This window comes from Psittacula echo, assembly GCF_963264785.1.
Source record: "Psittacula echo genome assembly, chromosome: 14".
NCBI lineage: Eukaryota > Metazoa > Chordata > Aves > Psittaciformes > Psittacidae > Psittacula > Psittacula echo.
In genome coordinates, this window is record NC_137750.1 from 12,991,650 (window position 1) to 13,016,747 (window position 25,098).

General features: G+C 44.8%; 1 protein-coding gene across 1 annotated transcript in view; it reads left to right on the plus strand.

Moving 5' to 3' along the window:
* Positions 1-1,218: 1,218 nt before the first annotated feature.
* Positions 1,219-25,098, plus strand: part of MYO15B (myosin XVB) — a gene marked incomplete at its 3' end in the record, with an annotated part of 41,761 nt that continues 17,881 nt past the window's right edge. Inside the window, 31 exon segments of the mRNA XM_080629266.1 lie at positions 1,219-2,327; positions 2,403-2,556; positions 2,776-2,860; positions 2,863-2,906; positions 4,181-4,308; positions 4,908-4,982; positions 5,334-5,388; positions 7,031-7,117; positions 7,621-7,723; positions 9,275-9,380; positions 9,382-9,409; positions 10,214-10,330; positions 10,642-10,676; positions 10,678-10,759; positions 11,526-11,584; positions 11,666-11,759; positions 13,456-13,524; positions 13,526-13,610; positions 14,285-14,294; positions 14,802-14,883; positions 16,543-16,620; positions 18,167-18,224; positions 19,720-19,850; positions 19,957-20,052; positions 22,210-22,445; positions 22,528-22,706; positions 23,365-23,437; positions 23,881-24,078; positions 24,191-24,270; positions 24,448-24,545; positions 24,714-24,801. Of these exon segments, the coding sequence (XP_080485392.1) occupies positions 1,990-2,327; positions 2,403-2,556; positions 2,776-2,860; positions 2,863-2,906; positions 4,181-4,308; positions 4,908-4,982; positions 5,334-5,388; positions 7,031-7,117; positions 7,621-7,723; positions 9,275-9,380; positions 9,382-9,409; positions 10,214-10,330; positions 10,642-10,676; positions 10,678-10,759; positions 11,526-11,584; positions 11,666-11,759; positions 13,456-13,524; positions 13,526-13,610; positions 14,285-14,294; positions 14,802-14,883; positions 16,543-16,620; positions 18,167-18,224; positions 19,720-19,850; positions 19,957-20,052; positions 22,210-22,445; positions 22,528-22,706; positions 23,365-23,437; positions 23,881-24,078; positions 24,191-24,270; positions 24,448-24,545; positions 24,714-24,801 (3,151 nt within the window). The 5' untranslated portion in view covers positions 1,219-1,989.

Genomic DNA, 25,098 nt, shown 5'->3' on the forward strand with positions numbered 1-25,098 from the left:
GAAGAGATTCAGAGCAGCCCTGCAGAGAAGGACTTGGGGGTGTTGGTCGATGAGAAAATGAACATGAGCCAGCTTCAGTGTGCGCTCGCAGCCCAGAAAGCAACCGTATCCTGGGCTGCATCAAAAGGAGCGTGACCAGCAGGTCGAAGGAGGTGATCCTGCCCCTCTACTCTGCTCTCGTGAGACCTCACTTGGAGCATTGTGTGCAGTTCTGGTGTCCTCAACATAAGAAGGAAATAGAGCTGTTGGAACAAGTCCAGAGGAGGGCCACGAGGATGATCAGGGGCTGGAGCACCTCCTGTATGAAGACAGGCTGAGAAAGTTGGGGCTGTTCAGCCTGGAGAAGAGAAGGCTGCGTGGAAACCTCAGAGCAGCCTTCCAGTATCTGAAGGGGGCCTGTAAGGATGCTGGGGAGAGACTCAGAGACTCTTCATTAGGGACTGTAGTGACAGGACAAGGGGTAATGGGTTCAAACTGAAACAGGGGAAGTTTAGATTGGATCTAAGGAAGAAATTCTTTACTGAGAGGGTGGTGAGGCACTGGAATGGGTTGCCCAAGGAAGCTGGGAGGGCTCCATCCCTGGCGATGTTCAAGGCCAGGTTGGACAGAGCCTTGGGTGCCATGGTTTAGTGTGAGGTGTCCCTGCCCATGGCAGGGGGGTTGGAAATAGGTGATCTTAAGGTCGTTTCCAATCCTAACTATTTTATGTGTCTGTGATCCTGGAAACCTCAGATAACTCCTACTCTGACTCCAGCAATTAAAGCTATTGGACCCATAAAAAAAGTACAAAAGAGACTGTAGTGGACAGCACTGCAAGTGGTAAAGAGGAAAGTAGTCCTTCAGAGGAAGATTGCATCCGTGAAAAAGAAGCCATGCTTGAAGATCCTCCTATGGCTGAAGGAAAAGGCTACAAGGAACTGCTTGATAAACGCAATGAAGCATCTACGGCAACTGAAAGGGAGCAAGTGACCACAAATGGAAGGAATGAATCTGAGGATGAGGGCACTGACTTTGCAGGACTGGAGACAGAGAAGAAAATGAAGACGCAAGCTGACATGCCAAGACAACCAAAAAAAATCTGTTCTAGCTGAGAGCAGTGAGGAAGATGATGATGTAAGCATTTCAGTATCTCAATTTGAAAGTCTTAAGAACAGAGAAAATTGCAATAATGTAGTAGGCAAGGAAAATATGTTAGAAAATTACAAAGTTCAAGGTGTGTCAAAAGATGCACTTGATAATTCTGACAGCAATTGGGAGAACATCCCCGAAGAGAGCATTGAAAAGAAAATGCAACAAAACAACCACTGCAGAGTGCTGTGAAAGCAAAATGACACGATCACTTTAGCAAAGTACTTCAAGGAACTGAACAGGAAGAGAAGGTGAATGATGAAGGCAGCGCACTGGAAGATAACCCTTTGCTCTCCAAGCAGCAGATGACATTGAAAGAGAAATCTGGGAGGTGTGAGACTGCAGAACAAGGTAAAGTGGTAGGACATAGGCAGAGGGACAGTTCATCAGACTGCAGCAAGCAGGAGTTAGCAGCAGTGATGCTTACAAAGAAATGCTCTTCTCAATCCCAAATCCTTCTTAATCTGAAAAACAAACATAAAAATGCTGAGATGGTACTATTAACAAGCTGTAAACCAAATCCTGTCCAGATGGCCTTGAAAACCAACTCTGACTTGAAAAATGTTGAAAGTATCTGTTCAAAACCCGTGACTCCAGAAACCCTCAGTACACAGAAAGAACTCAACATAGGTCAGAGTTTTGGAAAGAAAAGATTAAGTCTTTCAAATGTTTCAAGCTGCTCCACTATTAAAAAAAAAAAAAAAAGTCTGATAACAGCTGCTTGGCAAGAAGAAAATTGGCAAAGTTATTGGGAAAGTTAAACTGAGCTCAGGCCAGTCTCAGGCAAAAAAAGAGAAAGCATAAGAAGTGGCTGCAGAGGCACCTTCTGAAAAAGATGATGCGCTTGATGGTATAGGATCCATGTACTTGCATACCCATTCTGCTTTTGGAAAAGTCACCAGCTGGCTTAGTCAAACACCAAGCAAAAAAGCAAGCCTGAAAGCTTGTCTTCTGAGCGTAGCACATGCAATTGATATTTCAAGATGGTTCTTGAAGAAATTTGGGAAGAGAAAGAGGAGCAGCAAATCTTTTGGATTCAGAAGTCAAGTGGCAATCCGGATTATAAGCACTGCTGGGCAGCTCAGTCGGTCTGACAAAGCCTTTCCTGGTGCAGCCAAACAGCTGGGGAAGACTGAGTTGAGGGACAAGGAATCTTTTCCTCCATTAGTGGAGGGGAAAAGTGGTCCTAAAATGCCAGGGTAAGTGGGACACATTCATTTGCCTTCTGGGGGTTCTTCTTTTCATGGAAGCAGTTCATTTCCATACTTCCTTAGTTTAGATGAGGAGAAGAATAATGCTACTGATGCCAAGTTTGCTATAGTATTCCCCAGAGTCCACAGCATGTTTAAGACAAAGAACTCCTTATCCAGGGGCTTTGGGAATGGTGATTCCCTAGAGAAACAGAGAGCTCTATCAGACAGAAAATCTGTGATGCCTGTTCAACAAGGTTGCAGATTTAAATGTGACCTTCCCAGATCTTTGACGGATCAAAACCCTCAGAGAAACAGTGAACAGGGCTTCCTTCCACAGTGAGAAGAGGATCCAATACCTACATCAAATTATTCCAGGGAGGTAGATGCCGAAGAGGGTTTAGGTGTCCTTCAGACTGCAGAGTCCATAGTCACACCTTGTGTTCACTGGTCTAAGCAACAGGATCAGGGATGTGATCCTGCAGCATGGCTGAACTCTGAATTGCTGCTGCCACGACTAACCATTAAGAATCTTAGCAAATGGCCATCTACAAGGATCCACATCTGGCCAATAGCCATGTGATGAAGGTCTGAAAGGGTAAGTGGGAAGCAGAAGACATCACTGACAATATGCTAGAGATTGAATTCATGCAGAGACATACTTGTGTTGTCTCCAGTACTGGAATGAAGCAGAACTTTTCCTGATTTTCAGTAACGTGTCTATGCATTTCAGGTGTACGTGTGAAGATCACTGCATAGAAGTTGAGGAGGTTGACGATCTAACCAGACCGGAGTATGTGTTGTCAATGGTATTCTGCAGCTAATTCGAAGTCACGTGGGCTTGTTTGCTATCCTTCATAGCTACTGTTGGTTCAGCAACAGAAAGCACATGGTAAATCCTTGGCTACCATGTGAGAAAATAAAATCAATTTGATGCATCTCATAGCTGAGTAACTGATGCTCTGAAGTAAAGCTAAGTAAGGGCTGAATTGCACTATTTGTTATGCCTACACTGAACGATGTGAGGAGGAGCACAGCTGCAGAGGGAACTCCTGGCTTGTGTATAGTGTGTCCCTAAGCTCTGCTGCACAGGGAGCACACACTGAATCTCTGCAGTCACACACCAGAGAAAGCAGCTCATCCTAGTTAGCAGACTTTCTCACAGATGTGTGCAGGGAACTCCACCTCTCTTGTTAAATGGTTCCCAGTCCTGAAATGGCTTCTGAAAAACCCCAAATATACTTTATGGGTAGGGGAGAAGAGGCTTGGAGGCTGGTGTAACTTCTGTGGTGTTGCAGAGGGACAAAACTAGGAATTTGACATACCATTCATGTTGCATGAAGTGGGTGGTAAGTCAGAAAGACTTCCAGGTTGAGAGCTTGTTAACCTACTGCCATTAGTGTCATTGGTGGCTTTAGCAATTCCTATTGCCTTCAGCTATGGGAAACTCAGGCCCTACATCTTTAACAGCTTTTAAATCATGGGTTCACTGTTGTGCTTGAAAGAGAAGCACTTAATACTGCTCCTTACATAGTCCTGCACCCTCTACTCTCGCCATCCTGTTGAGATAAACAACTGTGAAGGCTGTGTACAAGGAGGTGTCATCACACAGAGATGGACAGGCTGGGTGTTCTGAGCTTTGGTAGATTTAGATGAGACTTTAGAAAGAAGCTCTTCCCTGTGAGGGTGCTGAGGCACAGGCACAGGGTGCCCAGAGAAGCTGTGGCTGCCCCATCCCTGGCAGTGTTCAAGGCCAGGTTGGATGGGGCTGGGAGCAACCTGCTCTAGTGGAAGGTGTCCCTGCCCGTGGCAGGGAATTCGAACTGGGTGATACTTTATTCTCTTTCTTATTTTTGTCCTAGACTTACATTGGGCAAATTTTGATTTCTGTGAATCCTTTCAAAGACCTCAGTGTCTACTCCAAAGCTGTGGCTGCGCAGTTGTCCTGGGTTCAGCAGTACCATCAAGGGACCCTCTCAAAAAATACCTCATACGTTTCTTTTTCTCAAACAACTTCCTAAACTCCATTCTGTTTGTCCTCCAGAAAGTATTTGCTTTCTCTCCAGTTGTCTGATAGCACAAGATAAATGCCACATGAAGTAAAAAAAGACATTTGGCAAAGTTGTAGTTGCTCATACATGTCATGCTACAGAGCTAAACTCTTTAGGTCACTTTTCTTCAGTATTGCTGAAGGTCCTGAATTCAGTGGTCCTGGGACTGTACCTGCGAAGTTCTGGCTATATGCTGTCCTCACTGGTACAGCCCTACCAGAGCTAGCAATGTAGGCAGGTTTCTCTAGTGCAAATAATTCTGCTGGTGTCCCTTATATTAAACACCATGGCACAGAGCATTACTCAGGTTAGATTGAAAAGGTCCTAGAGGACCTGATCTTTGCAGCAGCTTGTAGCAGTGGTATTAACCAGATGTCAGCAAAGAACAAAGCTCTGATTTCCCTGGTTCCTCACATTACTCATATCAAGATACTGGCCCATCTCTAAAGTAGATCACTTGCGTGTAACCTTTTGGTGCTGTATTTGTGAGGTAGAAATGTGAAGTCAGTTAACCGAGGTTTTATTTCTGTACATCTAGACACATCTTTGCCATAGCAGAAACGGCCTACAGTCTATCCCAGTCCTCAGGGCAAGATCAGAGTATTGTCATCAGGTAGGCAATTAGGGTACTTTTTCAAAGGCTTCTTAATTTCTTTATGTAAAATTTTCATCTTTGTATTCCACTGTCCAAAAGTTTATCTTTCCAGCTCTTGTGTGAAGGCTGTCAGTAGCCAATATTAATAAGATGAATATTTACTTCACTCTGTGCAGATATGTTTTGAATTTTGCTGCACATCAGGTCGTAGGAGTGGAAGAGGTGGTGGTTGGCATTCCACAGTGGAACCTTATGTGGGCTTGTTTTGTCAAGCTGTCTCAGTGTTTCAAATAATATGTGATCTTCACTTGTAAATCACTGCAGTTCCACCGATTTACTGTAACAGGTCCTCTGATATTTCTAAATTAGGTACTTCTGGTTTAATGCCAGCTTCCTTATATTTTTTCCCCAGTGTGCACAGTGGGTAAGGTAAAACAGAAGCTGCCAAAGCAATTGTGCAATATCTGACCATGCTATACTGGGGATCAGACAGGTAAGAGGCAACTGAGTTTGGCTTTGTGCTCTGACAGTTGGGCAAGAAGTAGAAGCCAATGACAGGGTAAAGAGGCCATACTGTTTATGTTATTTCTTTGTTCCTATTTAACTGAGCTGGACTTTGGATGGCTTGTGGTTCAAGGTGAAGCTCCCATAAAGACTTAAGGCAGCTGATGTATTTATTGTCCTGTATTCTAGCATCTGTGAGCCCTGATGTATAGAGTGCTCTACCTGTTTGAACAGATGATACCTGCCTTAGAGGCCTTATAGCAGTGAGGTGAATCTGAACAAAGAGAGAAAAAGTAAAGTGAAAGATCATAGCAGTGAAGGCAAAGAGCTCATAGAGCAACTCACCAATGGCTAGAGGTAATCATACCAAGATAAACTTAAAAAGAGGCTCTTCAGCCACTCAAGAATTATTTCAGTGAAGTCCCATTTCTCTTGGATTTTCAAGCTCACAGTTTGAAGCCCATGATTGCTACTGAAGTCTTCTCTCCCTCTTTTCTTCAAGCCCTGCAGTGTCCTAGCCATCCTGAAGAGTTCTGGGAATGCCAGAATCACCCTCAATGGCAACTCAAGCCATTTTGGAAAGCTTCTGAATGTCCACCTGTGACAGTGAGTTAAAGGAACATCTTGGGATGCTGTCCGTCTCAGCTGTCAAGAGATGCTTGGGTGAGAAAAGGTCTAGCAGTGCTCAGAGCTCTTGTGATAGTTCTTCCTCCCTTACACTCTGTTATCTTCAGGATAGGAAAAGGGTGAGTTTACATCCCTGTTTTCCTTTAAGTTTTCCTCCAGAAAAGAATAGATCTTCACCTCTCATGATGGGTGATAAATTAAGAAAGTAAGAAAGGCTGAACAGGTTTATACCAAGGAGCCATCTAATACAATTTTGTGTCTCCAAAACTAGCCACAAGTATTCACTGATGCAACAATTTTGTGTCTCCAAAACTAGCCACAAGCATTCACTGATGCAACAGTAAGAACAGGCCAAATACATATAATGCTTTTCTCTAACACTTTGTTAGATCTTAACCATTTGCAGCAGTGCAGAAGTTTTTCCAAGACTCTTGTGGTTTCCCAGCTTCCTCTTGGACTCATACAAACTTCATGACTCTGCAGCAGTCTCTGGCAAGTGTTCTACAGGTCTAACGAGTTCCGTGAAAAATGCCTTTTCTTGTTTTGAACATCTGTGGCTTTTTTTAGTTTTGTTTTTCATTTGTTTGGTTTTGGATTGGGGTTTTTTTTGTTTGTTTGTTTTGTTTTTTGGTTTTGTTTTGGTTTTTTTCGCTTATTTTGACTGTTATCAAGCACTGAGATGATATTTTCATGGAACTGTCTATCATAACCACAAGGTCTCAGTCCTAAGCAGCAATCGTTAACTTAGAGCCTGTCAGCTTGTGTGAAGCTGGGATTGCTTCAACTTTACATTTATTGACAGTGAATTTCACGCACCATTTTCTTCCTTTTCAAAATTCAGACCAAGTTGGTCAGGTCATAGCCTTGTTTCTCAGCAACAACTCCCTCTGCTAAACCTTCAGAGAAGTGGATCTATAGAATCCAGCTTCTGACAGGATCTGTGGTTGTCGTACACTTGTGGTGTCGTGGTGGGAAAATCCATCTCCCAGTCCCTGCTGGAGAAGTCTCGTGTGGTATTTCTGGTGAGGACCAATGAGCTCCTCCCTCCTAGAGGAGTCTTTCTCTCCCTTATTCAGATTTAATCTTAAATTTACTGTTAAATAACAGGGATGGGACTAAGTATGATATTTGCCTCCCATTTGTTCTTATAGCAGGAAATATATCCCCAACGTATAGCACAAAGTGATCACTTATTTTATTTTAATAAAATAGGACACTGTTCAGTCTCAAACAGCTTTAATTAAGCTACTTATTAGGAATTACTGGAAGTTAAATCTTTCCTCAACTTAATTTTTCTCAATGTCTGGAATGTGGGAAAGGTCAGATTTTGGAGCTGTGTGAAGGCGGCTGCTCTCAAGACGGAATGCTCCTAAGGTGGCAGGGAGAAATCCTGGAAACTTTTCAAATAAAATAGGTCTTGAGTGGCTCCTGACTTCAGAAGTTTCAGTGCCCTGCTCTTTGAGTGCTTTCTATAGGGTTTTGGAGCTGGATATGAGTCAACTCTATGAACCGTATCCCCCGCCAGGCCCATGGTGAGAGGAATTACCATGTGTTTTATGAGCTACTAGCTGGGCTGCCCATGGAGCAGAAAGCGATGTACTTGCAAGAGACAGTCTTAGCTGTATCGGGTAAGTGAGGTAAAGATGCTCTACAGCAGCTGTTTGGTCAGTGAGGCATCTAATAACTTTGCTTCCCTCCTGAGTGTCCCTCACAGGACTGTGCAAAAATCTGTTCTGCTCCTTCCCACACCTGACTTAAGAAGGAATACCTTTGTCTTGTGTGATCTTTGTCTCACCTTTCAGGCCCTTTCTGCTCCCAAAGAAAAGGAGCAGAAAAAGGAATCATTGTGTAGGCCCATGGCTCTACCCTCTGGTGAAGAAATCCTTTTCTCCTTCCCTTTCCCTGGCATTTGCAATTTATTGTGGGACTGCAAAGAGCAGGGGATATTTATTTCTACTTTCCTCAAAACTTTTGCTTCATTGACTGAGTCAATGGGTGAAAATTTTTAGCCACTGAAATGTACTGCTGATTAAAATCTATTTCAATTGGAAAACTGTTTGCCCGACTTATGGCAAGTCATCACCTTGGAGCACAGTTTTTTTCTTTTAAGAATATTTCCCATTTCCAGAGTATGTAAGAGCAACATATCCTTCCTATTTCAGCCTTGTGGGTCAGCTTTCCCAGATGGGGAGGGGCAAACTCTTTACAGCAGCTGTGGTCATGTGAGGAATCCTTGGGGAATGATCACTATCATCTTTCCTTCAGGCAAGGAATGAACAAGTACCACTAATGACTTAAGGATGGAGGGCAATTAAGGGCCTATCCCTTAATGGGGTGATGCTCCTAGTTGGCAAAGGATCTGCATTGTAAACTAAACTCTTCCAAGGGATAGTTAACAGGAGTGTCTCAGCCTGTTGCAGAGAAGAAAAGGAAAAAAAATCAGATACTGTGTAAAGAAGTTAACAGAGACTGACAAAATCTCTCTTGGATCTTAGTCTTGGCAAGAAGAAGCCCAGGGCCTGCACGAACCTCATTCTTGTCCTCACCTGAATTTGGCCATCAGCTGGACACTTTTGTCAAAGAATGTCCTTGTACACAAACAGGTTCTACAGGCTCCCTTGACCCAGGATTTCAGGGTCACAGACTGTTAGGAGTGTCTTTTTGTAGAGAAAAGCACAAGAATAGGAGTGATGTGTCTATGTTGTGAAGCTCTGTGGCAGAGGTGAGTGGGACTATAACCCAGGATGGCTCTTGAGGTGTACAGAAACCCACTGGCTTTGATACATTGGGTTCTGGTACCATTTGGAGTAGCAGCTCTGACATGACTTACTTGGGAATAGATTCTGACATCCCTTCTCTCAAGCTGCAGTCCAACAGGGGGCAAGGAGTAGCTAGGGTGCCTATATTGGTACCATAATAAAAACGGTATGTTGGCAAGAGAGATCTTACTCTCGAGAGCTCTAGAGGGAAGAGACTGGCCTGTCGTGAATGCTGAGCTCCCACTAGTGGTGTCTTTGGTCTTTTTATTTCAGATTTCTCCAGTCCTTAAATCATTGAACTACTACTTTGAAGACTGCTGCTAGTAGCTTAGCTCCAGTCTGGGGCAAGAAGGGCTGACCACAGTTATCTGTCCCTATTCTCTCAGGGCAAAGCATGTGACATCCCCCATCCTGGGGAAGGAGGACAGCAAGCACTTTCTGGTGTTGATGCAAGCTCTGGAGGAAATTGCAATCAGCGTCTCGATCAGCTGACCTCTACTTGGGCTGTGCAGGCTGCCCTCTGCAACTGGGAACATTTGCTTTGCCTCCTGTGAGGTACCCTAACCCTTGGCAACTTGGGAATGGGATGTTTGTGTAGTGAGACACTGGCAGAGGCTGCCCAGAGAAGCTGTGGCTGCCCCATCCCTGGCAGTGTTCAAGGCCAGGTTGGACACAGGGGCTTGGAGCACCCTGCTCCAGTGGAAGGGGTCCCTGCCCGTGGCAGGGGTTGGAACTGGATGAGCTTTAAGTTCCCTTCCAACACAAACCATTCCATGATTCTAACATTGCTATTATCCCACATGATGGAACTGGGGACATTATTCTTGACTGAAAATTATATCATTTGGAAGCTATTCTGTTCTGTTTGGGCCTAGACTGACTTAGAGAGGCACAGGAGATGGGAGGCAACCAAGGGTTATTACAGCTTGGGTGGCTGTTCTGCTGACAGGCAGGGCAGGCAACAAAATGACCACACACTAGCTGTATAACATGCACAGTTTATTAAACAAGCACATTAAAGCAAACAAGCACACTAACGTGAATCAGGCATGTACCTACATATAGTAAATAAGTACAATAAAGCAAATCAGATATATATATATGTAATATATGAAAGTAAAGTACAGATGAAAATTAGCAATGGATCAAATCAATACTGCACAGAGAGAACAGAGAGTAAGAAGAAATACATCACCAGTCACCACCGAACCATCCTCCAGGCAAACACTTCAGCTGGGAAGCCCCATTGCAGCTGATGCTGGGAGTCTCAGGTAACTGGTAAAGTTCATACGCTGTGCGTTCACCCATAGCTGAGGCCTTGGATTCGGCTACAAGAGACTCCTGCTTTTATACCCTTAGAAACACAATGGGCTTTATGCCAGCTCTGTCACTGTTTACTCATGGGGCCGTGCAGTTTCTCATCATCTCAGTGTTGGCTGCACCGAGAGCGTTGGCCAGGCGCCCCAGCGTGCCCAAGTGGGAAGCTCATAGAACAGCTGCACCCTCATGTTTTCCTGCCTCTTTCCGACAGTCACCATGAACACACACATGTGTACTCTACTGAATACACTGTGACACAAACATACTTTGTTATGCCTCTCAGTCATGAGAGGGAGTCAACTCTCAAATAGGTTCCCATCTGTTACAGTAGTTCTTTGAGGATCTAAAATGAGCCTAGATGCTGTTGTTTTGCCCAGGCTGTGACCGGCTCTGTGCAGCTGAGGAGCTGATACTAGTGGAACTCAGTATCCCATTCATAGTTGAATCTATTGTTCTCCATCATTTAGAAAGAATCCTATGAACATGCAGCCATTGCTAGTGACTGAGATTTGGATTGTGGCCAATTTGTTGTATGTTGCAACAGATTTCAAAAGTCTGCAAAGTGCTGTCACTCACCGTGTCACTGTGAGTACCTTTTTGGTGATTTCTCATTCATCCTGAGGCATAGAATGTTCTAGCTGGTGCTCTGTCAGAAGAAGGGCCACCACCTTAGAAGGTCCAAAATCTGGGAGGTAATAGGAGTGAAGTGATTGCTGTGCTGGATCGTCACATCTAGGGGGGCTCTTTTTTGATATGAGGTGGCTTCAGGCTTAACACTTTGGCCAGCTAACTCTCCTATGGAGACAGGCTGAGCTCCAGGGAGACCTCAGAGCAGCTCTCAGTGCCTAAAGGGGCTGACAAGAAAGCTGGAGAGGGGCTTTGGACAAGGGCTTGTAGGGACAGGCCACGGGGAATGGCTTTAACCTGCCAGAGGGGAGACTGAGATGAGCTCTTAGGCAGAAGCTCTTCCCTGTGAGGGTGCTGAGGCGCTGGCCCAGGGTGCCCAGAGAAGCTGTGGCTGCCCCATCCGTGGCAGTGTTCAAGGCCAGGTTGGACACAGGGGCTTGGAGCAAGCTGCTCCAGTGGAAGGGGTCCCTGCCTGTGGCAGGGGTTGGAGCTGGAGGAGCTTTAAGGTCCCTTCCAGCCCAAACCAGTCTGGGATTCTATGATTCCCACCCTGAAACATGGCAGCAAAATTCTCATTTTACTCCTTCCTTTCATACATGGGTAAATTCTCAGGCCAAGTAGGGAAAAAAATTAAAAAAAAAAAAAGCACCATTTATTAAGCAGGCTGAATTCCTTGTCTGTTTGTAAGATAACCACAGAATATTCTGGCACTTTATGAATCCTGGTGACATCTTATGATTGGATCTTCACCATTCTGTCTGCAGAAGGGGCCACTGGTGCCAGGTGACTTCTGTTGTCTGGGTTGGTGAGATGCACCCACAGGTGCTGTCTTTGCAGTAACTAGGTTTACCCCCTTCTACTCAGAGACTCCATTGCAAAGACTCTGTATTACCTGCTCTTTGAATGGCTGTTTCTACAGATCAATGAGTGGTTGGCTCCCTGGGAATCAGACTGTGCTGTGAGCATACATGGGTTTGAGGTTGCTTTTCCTATTCTTTGATGTTGTCTGGGCTGCAAGTGCAGGTGCTGATTCTCCTGAGCCACTGCCAGAAATGGGAGGGTGTCTGATGGGTGGGCTTTCTGGTTATTGTTTGTTTGTTTGTTTGTTATTTCCAGTGAAGAGATGGTAATTTTACCATGTAATGTAGGTATCTGTTCAGGGGAGTACTTTCTTTTTCAGAGGCAGTATAGAAGTGCTCCTTCAGGGTGTGATTTGACACTTTTGCTGTAGACTCTTGTTATGAATTGCTGTCTGGAGGAGCCCGTAGTCTTCCCTGACTGTGTAGCATAGGTAGAATCCTAAGGTCCTAGGATGGGGTGGACTGCAGGTAGCATTGCTGTGTAGGTGGAGTCCTAACAATTGTTATGCACTTCACAGCCTAGTCTCAAATAGGATGGTTTCTGGTAATCTCACCACGTCAGCCTTGCAGGTTTCATACTTTTGCATGAACTGGCCAGTATGGTGCTGCATACAGGTAATGCACACAGCTAGCTTTGGCTCTGTCATTTCAAGGAAGAAGAAAAGAATTTGGTTTTAAATCAGAACAAAGCCAGTGTTTTCATCCAACTCGGCCTATTGAATTGACTCCTATGCTGTGCTAAACACAGATCAAAACTGGCTTTTCAGCAAGTGCACTGGAGTTTAGGAACCAAGCTACATGTGATGTTGAAAGGACGCATGGGGATTTTAACTCCACGGTTTGATTCTCACCTAAAGAAGGTTTGACAAAACCCCCAGATGTTTCTTAAAATGTTCACTTACACACAAACATGCACAGCCAGAGGCCTTTCCCTGCAGCCAGTGCTCTGCTGCACAGCAGTGGCTTGGGGACCCCCATCACTCATTGCCCTGTTTTGATGGACCAAACCCAGAAAAAAACTTAGCCTGACCATGCTGTACCGATGAGGTGAGCTGTGTGAGCTAATTGTTAATGGATCACGTTTTAGTTATTGTGTTGCTATTACTAATAGAAGAAAAACATTTTGTAACATAGTTTTAATCTAACTGTTCCCATTTCTTCCTCAAGACTAGGATAAAGCTGGAAATAATGATAACACTATCTTTTACAATTTATTTATTTTCACATGCTTTGGCATATCCATATTTTTCTGTTGTTCCCAGCCTGAACAGGGACAAGTCCAGAATCCACTGAAGTTTCTGAAGAGATTCTTCCTGATCCACGAGGCTTTGTATCAGGCCAGAGAGAGGAGAATTGCAGATAACCAAAGCAAAGCTGTTACTTTTTGAAATTGAGGTGAGGGTAGCACCCACAGTTCTGGGTCAGGAATCATTACCCTTGTAGCACATAGCCACCTATGCCTCTGACCCACTGAGATTCTGGGGACTTCCCAGACTTGTGGTAAGTAAAAAACAGGCAGAGCAGGGGCATAAAGTGATCTTTCAGTTTTATACTTAGGATTCCTGTTAAAATCTACGTGTTCTGATGAATGCTGAAAACAATGGAATATATACAGGTAGGGGTGTTCATCCAAGAGCAGATCTCATCTTCTTTGTCCTCCTTTGCAGCTTGTCTTGCCTCTTAATGTTCAGCCTAGTCAATAAACCAGTCTGAGAGCTTGCAAACTAGACATAAGATGATTTGAATTTCTCAGGTTCATTCACACTTACTGATGATGCCTTTTTGTCTTTGCAGGATTTAGGCATGAATAGCTTAGAGCAACTTTGCATCCACTTTGCCAATAAACATCTCCCGTGTTTTTTCCAGCCAGACTGTTGTTGCCCAGGAAATCACACCAGCAGATGAATGGCAGCACATACAGAATGAGCTGAGGTGGCCTCAGCTGGAGAGTCTGCTTTAGTGGGGAAGCAGGACACTGAATAGGCTTGGCCCTCTTAAGCAGTACCCACGGAATCCTAGACCAAAGAACTAGCTATTGAGTATCTTTTACTAATTCTGTAGTAAATTAAAAGAAGGGCAGTTTGTTAGTGCCTTGCTCCCTCTTTTATAAGTGAGTTGGTCAGGATCAAGGAGCACAGATCTCAGCTGGCACTTTTAAAGCCTGTTTGGTAGATTCATTGTAGCATTTTATGTACCACTCATGTCCTGGAGACATTTATCAGACTTGCTGACTTTTGCAGTTCACTTTATCGCTCTACTTAGCAACTTTCATCTCTTAAATTAGGAAAAGCATCAGTGGCTTTAGAACAAGTTTCATAAGACAAAACCAGATAATTTTAGTCAAATTCCCAACAGCAGTGAAGCACTAACTTCCTGATTTATAAACCAAACCCTTCCATTTGTTCTTGGTTGCCTGGCTGGATTTGACTGGTTGGTTTTTAACATGCGGGAGGAATACAGACAATAGCAGTTAGCTTGGATTCCTGGTTCCAAGATGTACAGTGAGTTATGCCTAGATGTCCTTGCTGGAAAAAAACCCCATGGCATCTTGTGCATCCTGGATGACCAGACTTCACTGACTCAGGTGAGAAGCTCTTATCCTCTTACGTGATCCCTCTCACAGGATGGTTATGGTGAGGCAGTTATACAGATTATTGTGTTTGCACAAGTATTAGATATTTTTGCCTTTGGTTTAACAGCAGCTTTTCAGCCTACTGAGTATGTTGCAGCAGCAGGAAATGTTTACCTAGGACAGCAAGGTGGGTGGCAAGGCCCCTCCTCATGTTGGCTCCTGACCTGGTCTGCAGGGGATATCATGTTACTGGAATGCTGAAGAAACTTCCCTGCCTGGTTCTCAACACTGAGCAGAGATTCCAGGGGAAATGCAGCTGCTGTCAAAATCATTACAGTAATGTGTCTGTACTAAGGCTGATATTGTGATAGCTGGAGTAAAGGATGCAGGGGAACTGCCAAGAGAGGACAAGACTTAGCAGAGTAAGACCAAATCAAGACTCGCTGATTGTATAAATGGTTTGTTTGGTCAGTATCTTTGAAGTGAGTCAACAGTCTGCCTAAATTTAGTTGATATTTCCCTCATTAACAATTCTTCTCTTTTCACATCCCTCTAAAACTTGTTACAGGAGGCTGAAGAAGACCTTGGTGCAATTTAATACCATGATTTTAATCTCCAGATCTTTGATTAAAAAGGGGAAACACTGCCAGGTAACAATACTCTTCTCAGGATCAGGTGTACTGCAGGAGCTATTTCTGCTCTTAATTAGACAGAGCTGGTGACTGGGTGGAGCAAAGGCAGGGATGGCTTTAGACAAGTTCCTGGAAACGATCCAAGAAGGTGTCCTTCACTCTCTGGCTGACATAAAGAAAGTAAAAAAAAAGAACCACAGAGACTGAAGCCTTCTCTCCCTGGATGCATTGGCAAAGGTAGTACAATTGCAGCCAGTTTGTATGTCTCTACTTGAGCTTCTCTAGGTTGCCCCACACAAGACATGAGCTTATTCCATCTGTGGCTTCCAGAGCTGCTGTTCTGCTCAATCTATAAGGAGTCATTCATCTTTCTCTTCTAGTTGTCCAGTTCAGTTTCTGGTGTTTTCCCAGTGACTGAAAAGGATTTTTTCAGTCTGCGGTGATCCTTCCCTGACCCTACAGGTACCTCAGGCTGCTGAAGTCCTTGGCCTTTTGGAAATCAACCTTTTGGGTCTGTAGTTGGGGTGAGAACAGGATGGCAGTGGCTTAAGAAGACGGAAAATTGTGTGAGGAGAAAGCTGGTTCTGTCAAATGGATTGACTGCATTTTGCACAAGCTATTAAATACAAAATTTAAATCAGGGACTCAGACCACTTGTCCCTACAGCAGCAACTAACACCTCCATAGCTGTCAGCCTTATGAGGGGGGGGCCCAGTACAGCTGCTGGCATGACTAGCAAAGGGTGAGGCAGTTAAGGTTAGCTTTGCTGTTGGAAGACTGCAGAGGTTCCTTTTGCCAGGCCATGCCCTGCTCAGAGCCGTGCTTGTTTCTGTTCCTCTTCCTGCCCCTTCCTACTTGGACGGGATCCAGCTTTTCTTTCTCCCAGGTAACCACAATAGCACAGCTCTTTTGAATCTGTTCCTGTTTCTCCAGTGTTTGCTTGCTGAGGTCTCTGTACATGCAGTAGCAACAATAAAGGTCTCAAAGTTCACCTGCTGCAAAGTTCCTCCTTTCCCCTGCCCCACAGCCCTGCCCTTTGGACTTTAGCATGCCTACTGTCTTTCTCAGCCCAACCCTCATAACTTCCCATCCTGTCACACCATTCTGCAACATACACAAGCAGGACAGAAAGAAAGAGAGAGACAGAGACCCTCCTTTTTAATCTTGGAGTAGGAATCAGGTGAGTAGGGCATGGGATGGGATAGGAAAGGGCAGAGCTATAAGGGTGTTAAAGCCTTGGACATGGCTGTGACTCCCACACCCGTGGACAAGTTCATCCATCTACATCCGGGCTGCATTACCGTATTCTTGGATGCTGGAGGAGGCAAGTGAGTGTTTCTGCCAGCTTCTGTGTGCTTTTGTGTTGAGACACACCAGATGCTAGGCAAGGGAGGAAAGGTGTGGCATGGATGCTGGGCATGTGGTGAGCGCTCTTGCTGTTGAATTGTGTTGTGCAGGGCAGGTGATGTTTCAGCAAAGCTAAAGGCTTTGCCTGGGCATTCCCTTCTCAATACACTGTGATGAGTCCCAAGAAGGCCCTGCAGCTCTTCTGTCATTTTATCTGCTGGAGCAGGACACCAATGCTCACCCATCCACAAAGTGTGTCCCCAGAAGTAGCTGGAAGTGACCTCATATACATCTTTTCCCACCCCCCATCTCACTTTCATCTCCTAACAGCAGGAATTAGAGGAAAGGAAACGAAGGAGGTGGTCCCTGGCCAGTGGTGACACAGAGGACAGTTCCAACCAAAGAATGGTAAGTTGTCAAAAAGTCATGGAGAGTTGGAGATAGACCAAGACAGGTACTCAGAATGTTCTCCCTCCCCTATGCCCATGTTTGCTGGGGAACAGACTCCACATGTGTGCTGGAAACCTAGCAGCAAGAATAGGGCTTAGCCTGGTATAAAGAGCCTTCTAATAAAAACTATCTCAGTAGTTCAGTGATTCCCGGTCTTTGAGCATAGTCGGGCATCACAAAGTGGTCCTGAGGCAGAGTACTGTGTTCGCAGCCCTGGACCTGGTGTTTGGAGCTGGAAGGAAGATTAGTTTTGATAATCATCTTCTACTGTGAAGAGTGGGAATGAGACCGTTCTGGACAAAAATGTCTATGAAAGGTGTTTTAGAGGAAGAGAGGCATTAAAGGCTTCATAACAAGTTTAACCTCTATCAACTGCTATAAGTATCACTGCTAGCTAGTACTATTTGTATGTTTAAAGCAGGCATACATTTGCTATGATGTGTGTACAAGGAAATGTGAACTGACATACTCCAAATCCCAGATTTATCAGTAACAACAATGGGAATACTTAGCACTGAGTGCTTTTGCAATATTACCTGCTTCCTCAGGTGTGAATCCAGGGCTGTGGATAGTCACAAGCTCATTTCCTGAATATGCCATTGAAAAGCTAGACTTAATGTCAAGTATCTTCTTACAAGCAAAATCAAACTGATCAAAAAAGCCATGAATCTGTCTTTAGGCATTGCTGAGGGTTTATGTGGAGATGTCAGAATAGTACGCTGGTGAGGGAAGGCTTTACTATGCAGATATTGAAATCCACAAAAACCAAACCCCCAAATCTCAGGCTTTGTGTCTTTGATTTGGTTTCCTTGTGTCTTAATCTAAGTAGCCTGTTTGAAATGCCCTGATGTTATATGCAGACATTGGTGCTGATGAACTGTGCTGCACTGGCCCATTTACTTCCTACTTTGCACAAATGCATGCACCATGCAAGGTAACATCCAGTGAAAAATCAAGGCTCATTGGCCAGCTCCTCATTTGATTTACCCAGGTACAGATCTGAGCTTCCTAAGGAACCTCCAAAACAGTGGTGTGCGTCAAAGATCAGAATCAGGTCTTTATTTATGCTGTAGCACTCTTGAAGACTGAAAAATAAAAATGGCAGAAAAAAGAGCAGAAGGAAATGGCTCTTACCCTCCACCTGCAGTCTCTTCTATGCAATATTCCAATCTTGCTAGTAGTGAGATGAATCAAAGAAAGTCAAATGAGTCAAATAAAGCAAACTTTCCTATCATTTCCCCCTGTGGCAGTTGATTTATTTAGAAATTACCCACCTTTCCCTCCTTTGCAGACCCGTATCATATACTTGCTTATTAACACACTGCCCTATTTGTAATGTTTCTGAATGTTGCATAGGTGGAAATCACTGGCTTTGCTCAGATGCTCAGTACTTGTTCTGGCCACTTTTGCAAAGGCAGCTTTGCCCAGTCTCAACAGAACAAGTCAGGGTTCATGTGCCGTTTCACTGGTACGCTAGTGACTAATTTGCTCACTCTCTGTACAGGATGTGGGGCTTCTGGAGATCCCTGCAGAGCTTGCTGCCCTCCTGCAGGTAGCTGAAGGTGAGGAATCCTCCCTCCTTCCCTCCCTTTCCTGCACTGTTTTAGTTTATTTCCCTGTTTTCTAGCAGTTAAGTATGTGCTTGTTCTACCTGCTGCCTGTCACCTGGATGGTATATGTGAATTACCATTATTGCAGTGCAAATTTGTTAGAGGCAAATGGTGTTGATTATACTGTTTCCCAACACCACAGGGTGGAAAAGCAACTTGGGTCAGTGAGCAGAACTCCAGATTAAAATTCAATCTCTGTTACCTTTTCAGCTCCTCTTGTGAACTGTGCCGGTAGAACTGATGACAGTGATTGCTATTGGTCAGCGCTGTGTGACAGCAAGCTGGTCTCTTGCAGAGCTTAAGCCCATCTTTTTTTCTACTCAAAAATCTTTAAGGAAATTGAAGGTGAAGGAGTAAAAAGTACAATTTTAGCACTGTCGAAGAAACATTTTTGGGTTTTCATTCAAAATTACTTCTTCAAAAGTAACTACTTTTAAATATAGAAGTAGGTAGAATCGAGGCAACCACTTAAGATGTAACAATCAAAGGAAATATTTTACTGGGGATGGAAAGTTTTTCTGTATGTTTTCAAATTGCCAAAATACCACTAATTGAAATAATTTCCCAAGTTGTTGACCTGAGCTTGAGCATTAAATTATTTGCAGTTTTGTTTCCTCTGTAACTCTGCACAACCTGTGTCTTTGAGTTGCACATAGGTTGAAGCAGTATCTGCCTTTTTATGTTAGGACAGCATCTAACAAAATGGCAGCTGTGTCTTTGGCCTTCTGTATAGTACAGTAAAAGACACATTCGGGCAGAAGAGTCTTGTCAATTGGAGCAGACTTTGTTGGATACCCAAATACCACATCCTTCAAGGCATATCCCTGTAGGGACTGCCAGCTGGTCTTGTAAGCATGTTACCTAGAGTAGCTCAGGGAAAAAAACACACTAAAACTGCTGGAAATGAAAGTAGATGGGATGTAAAAAGCGGAGAGGAGGACAGCATCAGGGGGACACATTGGTTTGGAGATTGACAAAGGCACAGAAGCTGTGCAGCATTGAGAAATCCCTCCATTTAGGAAGGCATTTGCTCCTCTATTATCCATGATAAGCCCCTTATACACTGCCTCAGCATGAAGACCTCTCATTTACTTGTTGTCTGAACAGTTGTCAGCAGTATCTCTGCATAGGCTCAGTGTTTCCTGACTTGCAAACTCTGCTTAACAGAATTGAAACTGCAGGCCCTGCCCTCTGGGTGTTACCCAGAGATAAGACTCTGAAAGATCAGAGCTGTAAAAGCTCTCCTGAAGTTAGGCCTTGTAGTCTCAAGGAAGTGAGGCTGTGCCTGCCTGGGGGTCTGAGGCATCAGGGGTGGACTGGGTGAGTTTGGAGCCAGGGGCCTGGTACAGGTGCCTGGGCAAGGTTAGATGCATGTTAGCCATATGCTGCATGGCGAGCTCTGGCTGCCTTTCCAAATGCCACAACACAGGAGCTCTTTCTCTTGCAGGTCAATATCGAGCACAGGCCAACCAGATAACTGAGACATTGTCTCCTGAAATCAAGGTCAAAGATGATCTTTCCCTCCCACCAACCATCAACAGCTATCCTTTCTCATCCTTCATTAAGTCATACTTCCAGGTGGGAACTTTTTCTGTATCTCTTCATTGCTTCCTCACTGGGGAGACACAAGTTCTAGCAACACCAGGAACAAACTCTGCACTTCTGTCCTTTTGTTTCTTTGTAGAAGACAGATTTCCCACCCCCTGGCCAGACTCTGCAGCACCCCTTAACCCATCTGGATGCTGAGTATCAGGAGAGTGCGCTTGAGATCAACAAACTGGTAAGAGACGTTTTGCTCAGACAGAAGAGAAGGCTCATGGGAGACCTTTTAACAGGCTTCCAATACTTAAAGGGGCCAACAAAAAACCTGGAAAGGGGCTTCTGACAAGGGCCTGTAGAGACAGGACAGAGAGGAGACTGAGCTGAGCTCTTAGGCAGAAGCTCTTCCCTGTGAGGGTGCTGAGGCGCTGGCCCAGGGTGCCCAGAGAAGCTGTGGCTGCCCCATCCCTGGCAGTGTTCAAGGCCAGGTTGGACACAGGGGCTTGGAGCAAGCTGCTCCAGTGGAAGGGGTCCCTGCCTGTGGCAGGGGTTGGAACTGCTTTAAGGTCCCTTCCTTAGATAGGATAGATATCAGATAGGATAGATATTAGATAGATTCTGTGACTCTATCTATCTTGACAAGTGCCTTGTTGAAGAACAGGTGGACATAAGAAAATGTTTTGAAGCCTTTACACATCAAGATGCTAGTGGTGGCTACAGTCACAAAACAAAGTATGTGAGGAGAGCAGAATAAATTGCTCTTCTGAGCACTGGAGCAGTCTGGCAGAGATCAGTCAGCCACTTAGGGTTGCTCTGTTCTTGATGAGGCATAGACCAGCTGCAGGTCTGTAGGATCAAAGTGAATTGCCTGGTGAGCTAGCCTCAGAACATACAGGAGTTAGAATGCTAAGCCTTAGTTTCCCAATATTCCAGATTCAGTAGCATTGACAGTATAAGAGATATCTGTCTTCTCGAGCACTTTTTTATCTGTCAGTCATAAAAAAGTTAAATTTAACCCAGATCTTTTCCATGATGTGGCTTATAGTAAACATGTTGCTTATATCTCAGCTTGACAGTTGTGACAGTACACAACAAGGGACAATGAACTGTTGTATAAAGGCTGGAAACAGGCAGGGACTATGTCATGAGGAGAGCTACACCTGGAACCACACCTTAATGCTGTAGTGTTTGCGTGAGAGGGTTGGTGCTGTCTTTCTGAAATGCACATTTCTGCTTAAAAATTGTAATGATGACTGTGAAAACAGAGTGAAACTTCAGATGATTTCTAAGTGAATCTGGCAATCTTTTGACAATTACACGTAATTCCAATCAGCACGTTAGGAAAGGTAATACCTAAACCCAGTCTCTTGTTTTGTCCTAATGATCGTAATTATAGAAGAGCATAAGCTTCAATGAAATCTCGTGAACAGGACTGTGTTTAAGCAGACTACTCTTATTTTTCCTGAAGATCGAAGATAATTTTTATCCATTGCTAATAAAAAGAATAAAATAGCTGTTTCTTCGGCAAGGCTATAACACAAAGAATTCCATGAGAATTAAACAACCATCATCTCCTGCTTTACTTAGTGGATCCCTGAATTACTAGCACTAAATTACTACCATTGGGTTACTAACTCTTCTAAGAAGCGTTGTTCTCTGAGAAAAAGATGGGCCATCATCATAAGTGTTCTTTCCAAAGCTGTCTATGGCACATTTTGGAAAAAAAATAAAATAAAATAAAATAAAAAAATCTAATGACGTATTAAGGTGAAAGAAATTACTCTGTTTGAAGGGTGAGAAATATAAACTACAAAAGATTCTAAGATGCTGATATGCATAGGCAAGAAGATGAATCATTGCTTAAGTCTGTTGAGATGCCACATCTCATGCCATTTGGTATAATATTAACTACACCAAAGTCTTTTCCACATTCAGTTGTTAGTGTTTCCTCATGTCTGACTCTCTCAGCTGTTCACAAAGCTCAGCTGAGCATCAACTTCTTTTACATATTTTCACACCTAGGCAGCCTGTGGGCTCAGACACAGTAACAAAGAGCCTACAGTAACTTGCTTGTGTACTTGAACTCTGCCTAAAGAAGGGGAAGTATTTTGCCCAAGAACAAATTCTGAGTCAGAGGCTAAGAAGAGGCTGAAGTCAGCGTGACTTTTACTCAGGGTCCAATCTCTATGAACATTGCCCCCAGATTCCCAAAACTTGGGTGATGCACAAAACCTGAGAAAAACTCAGATCTCAATCTGAGTGTTGGCTGCTCTTCTTAGGCTCACAAACGCCCTGTGTCTACAACCCAATTAGGAACTGAATATGTCACCTTACAACACAGTTTGTGACAGAGGTTTACAGCCTGAGCTCTCTCTTTTTTTCCCCTGGATACTTCTAGATTTTGCGGTTCATTGGTGACAGGAATCTCCATGGCTGGCAGGAGGTGCTTCTGGGCAACTACATTGCTGGGAGAGGTTTGAATAATGTGGCTCTGCGCAATGAAATCTTCAGTCAGGTGGTAGCCCAGACATGGAAAAACCCAGACATGGAGCGCAGCCAACGAGCGTGGGTCCTGATGGCAACTTTGCTGAGCTGCTTTGCTCCTTCCCCAACACTGGAGAAGCCACTGCTGAAGTAAGGAGGAGAAAAGACTTGGCTAAGCTTTCAGTAGGGTTGAAAGATGAGAAGTGTGCTAAATGCAGTTGTCTTTTCCTAGATTTGTGTCAGATCATGGCATGGAGGGCTACAATGCTGTCTGCCAGCGCAAGATCTTGACAGCAGCACAGTTCACAGAGGCAGACGCTACAGTCTCCCGGGCCTACCCTCCCACTCAGCTGGAGTGGATTGCGAACCAGAGGAAGGGGAAGATGGTGCTGGATGTTCATACCTTTAACGGTAACTTCTGCTTCTGCCCTTCCATTATCTTCTAGACCCTAAGGACTTTTCCAGGGCAGAAATGAGCACTCAGGAAATCCTTCCCTCAGCTTAGTAAAGTGGGAGCAGAACACCAATTGTTTCTGCCTGGTACAGCCAGCGGTGGTACAAGCATCTGAATCTGGACTCACTCAAAACTCCCGAAGTCTGGGCCTGGTGAGACCTGCTACTCAGGCTGAGAGATGAGATTCCTCTGAGTTTGTGCCCATCTTAACAGAGGGTTGTTCTGGTTATGTATCTCTATGAGTCTAGTTTTCCTGTTATCTTTTATTGCACAGCAGCAACTGCTGCCTTTGTCACAGGGTCTTTCTCCCTTTCTCCCTTCTCAAATGTGGCTTATGCTGCCTCTTGAGTGATCTCTGTGAACTGAATGCAGAATATCCCTACTCTGGCTCCTTGGTGGCCTAAGTGAACCAGGACACTACAAGGGTTTTCAACTGTCAGGCTGGAAATGCCAACCTGTGCCATCGAACAGTTATTTTGGATGTAAATGTGCTCATGTAGAGCCCTCCATGTGTTTTCCATACTTTTGTGGCCCCCATTCAGGACACCAGCTGGCCTGCGTTGCTTTGGGTCCTGCTGGGCAGGCTGTGTGTACTAACTTTCTTTTCTGTGCTAGAGGAGAAGTTCTCAGCTGAGGTGGAGTCCTGGATGACTGGGGAGCAGTATGCAGGCTGGATCCTGAGTGCAAGGTACTGCCAGAGGATGAGAGAAGATCTGGGGGTGTGAAAGAGGCTGTCACTAGTTCTAAGGTTCAGACTGGTCAGGGCTGCAGGCTAGAATTTAAATGGTTAGCTGTGGAATAGCCAAACTTCTACCCACTCCAGTTTGTCATCTCCCCTTCACCCTTCCATCTGTGTGCATAAGCTGCAGGTCTCTTTAGAACAATCACTGGCATAATCTGTCAGAGCAGCTTCAGAGAAAAAAATGGAAGAAAGAGAAAAAGAGGCTATATCTTGAGTAATTCTAGTTTTTTCCTGGCCCTGGACACTTAATAGTTAATTCACACCCTAAGTCATAACAACTTAAGCCAGGACAGACAAGGCAAGAAGAAACTGAATCCAATGTTTTCCTTTCTCTCTCTTTCCCCTGCCTACCTGGACACCTTTTCTCTCCTTGCTTTCCCTGTTACCAGGGGCTGTGATAAGAAGTCTCGAGGGTGGTCTATCTCCATGTTTACTGGCAACACATGGCAGGACCTGCTGGGCTGTGACTTTGTGCTGGACCTCATTGGAGAGATGGAGGAGCCTAGCAGCCCCTCTCAGTCCTCAGCTGAGTACCCCATCACTCCTGAAAGGGACAGAAGTTTCCTCCAGAACTCTGACCTGGCTTTGTAAGTCACCTAATGCTCCTGTCTCATCACTTGTGGCCCTGTTGCCAAGTGGCTTGTCTTTCTCTCAGCACTGTCCTCTGTAGTGTTGTCATGTCATTTTCCTCTTCAACAGAATCCCTCCTGCTCCAGGCATCCAGGCCCCTACCTTCCCACCACCTAGCCTGCCTCCAGAATTCAACAATCTCCATCCAGGTAAGCTCTTGCCCAGGACTGTAGATGGCACTTGAAGGGCCAGATCAGAGCGGAGGGTTATTCTTTTTGATGTAGAGCAAGGAAGGTCTACACCCCAAAACATGACTGTCTAACAGGGACTGAAGGCAGGGGAATGTTCCTTACCTGCCTTGTCACCAGACTTCTCTCTGCTCTTAGATCCAAGATTCAGAGATGACCTGAGGACCACTATAGGCTTGGATCACTACGTGGATGATCTCTTCAGCACTGTCCTGCAGCAAGGCTCCAGATTGCCAGTAAGTCCCTCAATGTTCCCTCTTACTTTCTGAAGCATTCCTGTCCCTATGTCTCTCACAAGCATCCCTCTGCCTGTTTGCTCTGCCTCTGCACAGCTGAGATATGCTGGCTGTCTCTCTGTGAAGTCCATCTCTCCGAGCTCAGATGACTGTCTTGTCTTGATGCAGGATATGGAGAACAGAGAGATTCTGACTGGACGCATGAAAGGAGGTGGGAAGATTGGACCCACACAGAGAGGAATCTTTCCTTCTACAGGTCTGTAAGGGGATGGGGACAGCTGGGAACACCTGTGGGACTTCAGTGAGCACAAGTGAGGCAGTCTCTTAAATGCTAATATTGCATGGGCTCAGATGATTCATGAAGAGCATGGGTCATTAGTGTAGGTCACTAGAAGTAGCACTCCTCACTGCCAGGTGCTCAAGATAGATGCTTTGGAGAAGGTGCTAGGTAAGGGTACCACCTTTTCCTGCTTTTAATTTCTCTCTCTAGTTGGTCTTGGGGTCAAAGCAACAGGTAGGTTGTTTCTAACCCAGGCCACTTCTTCCCAAGGCC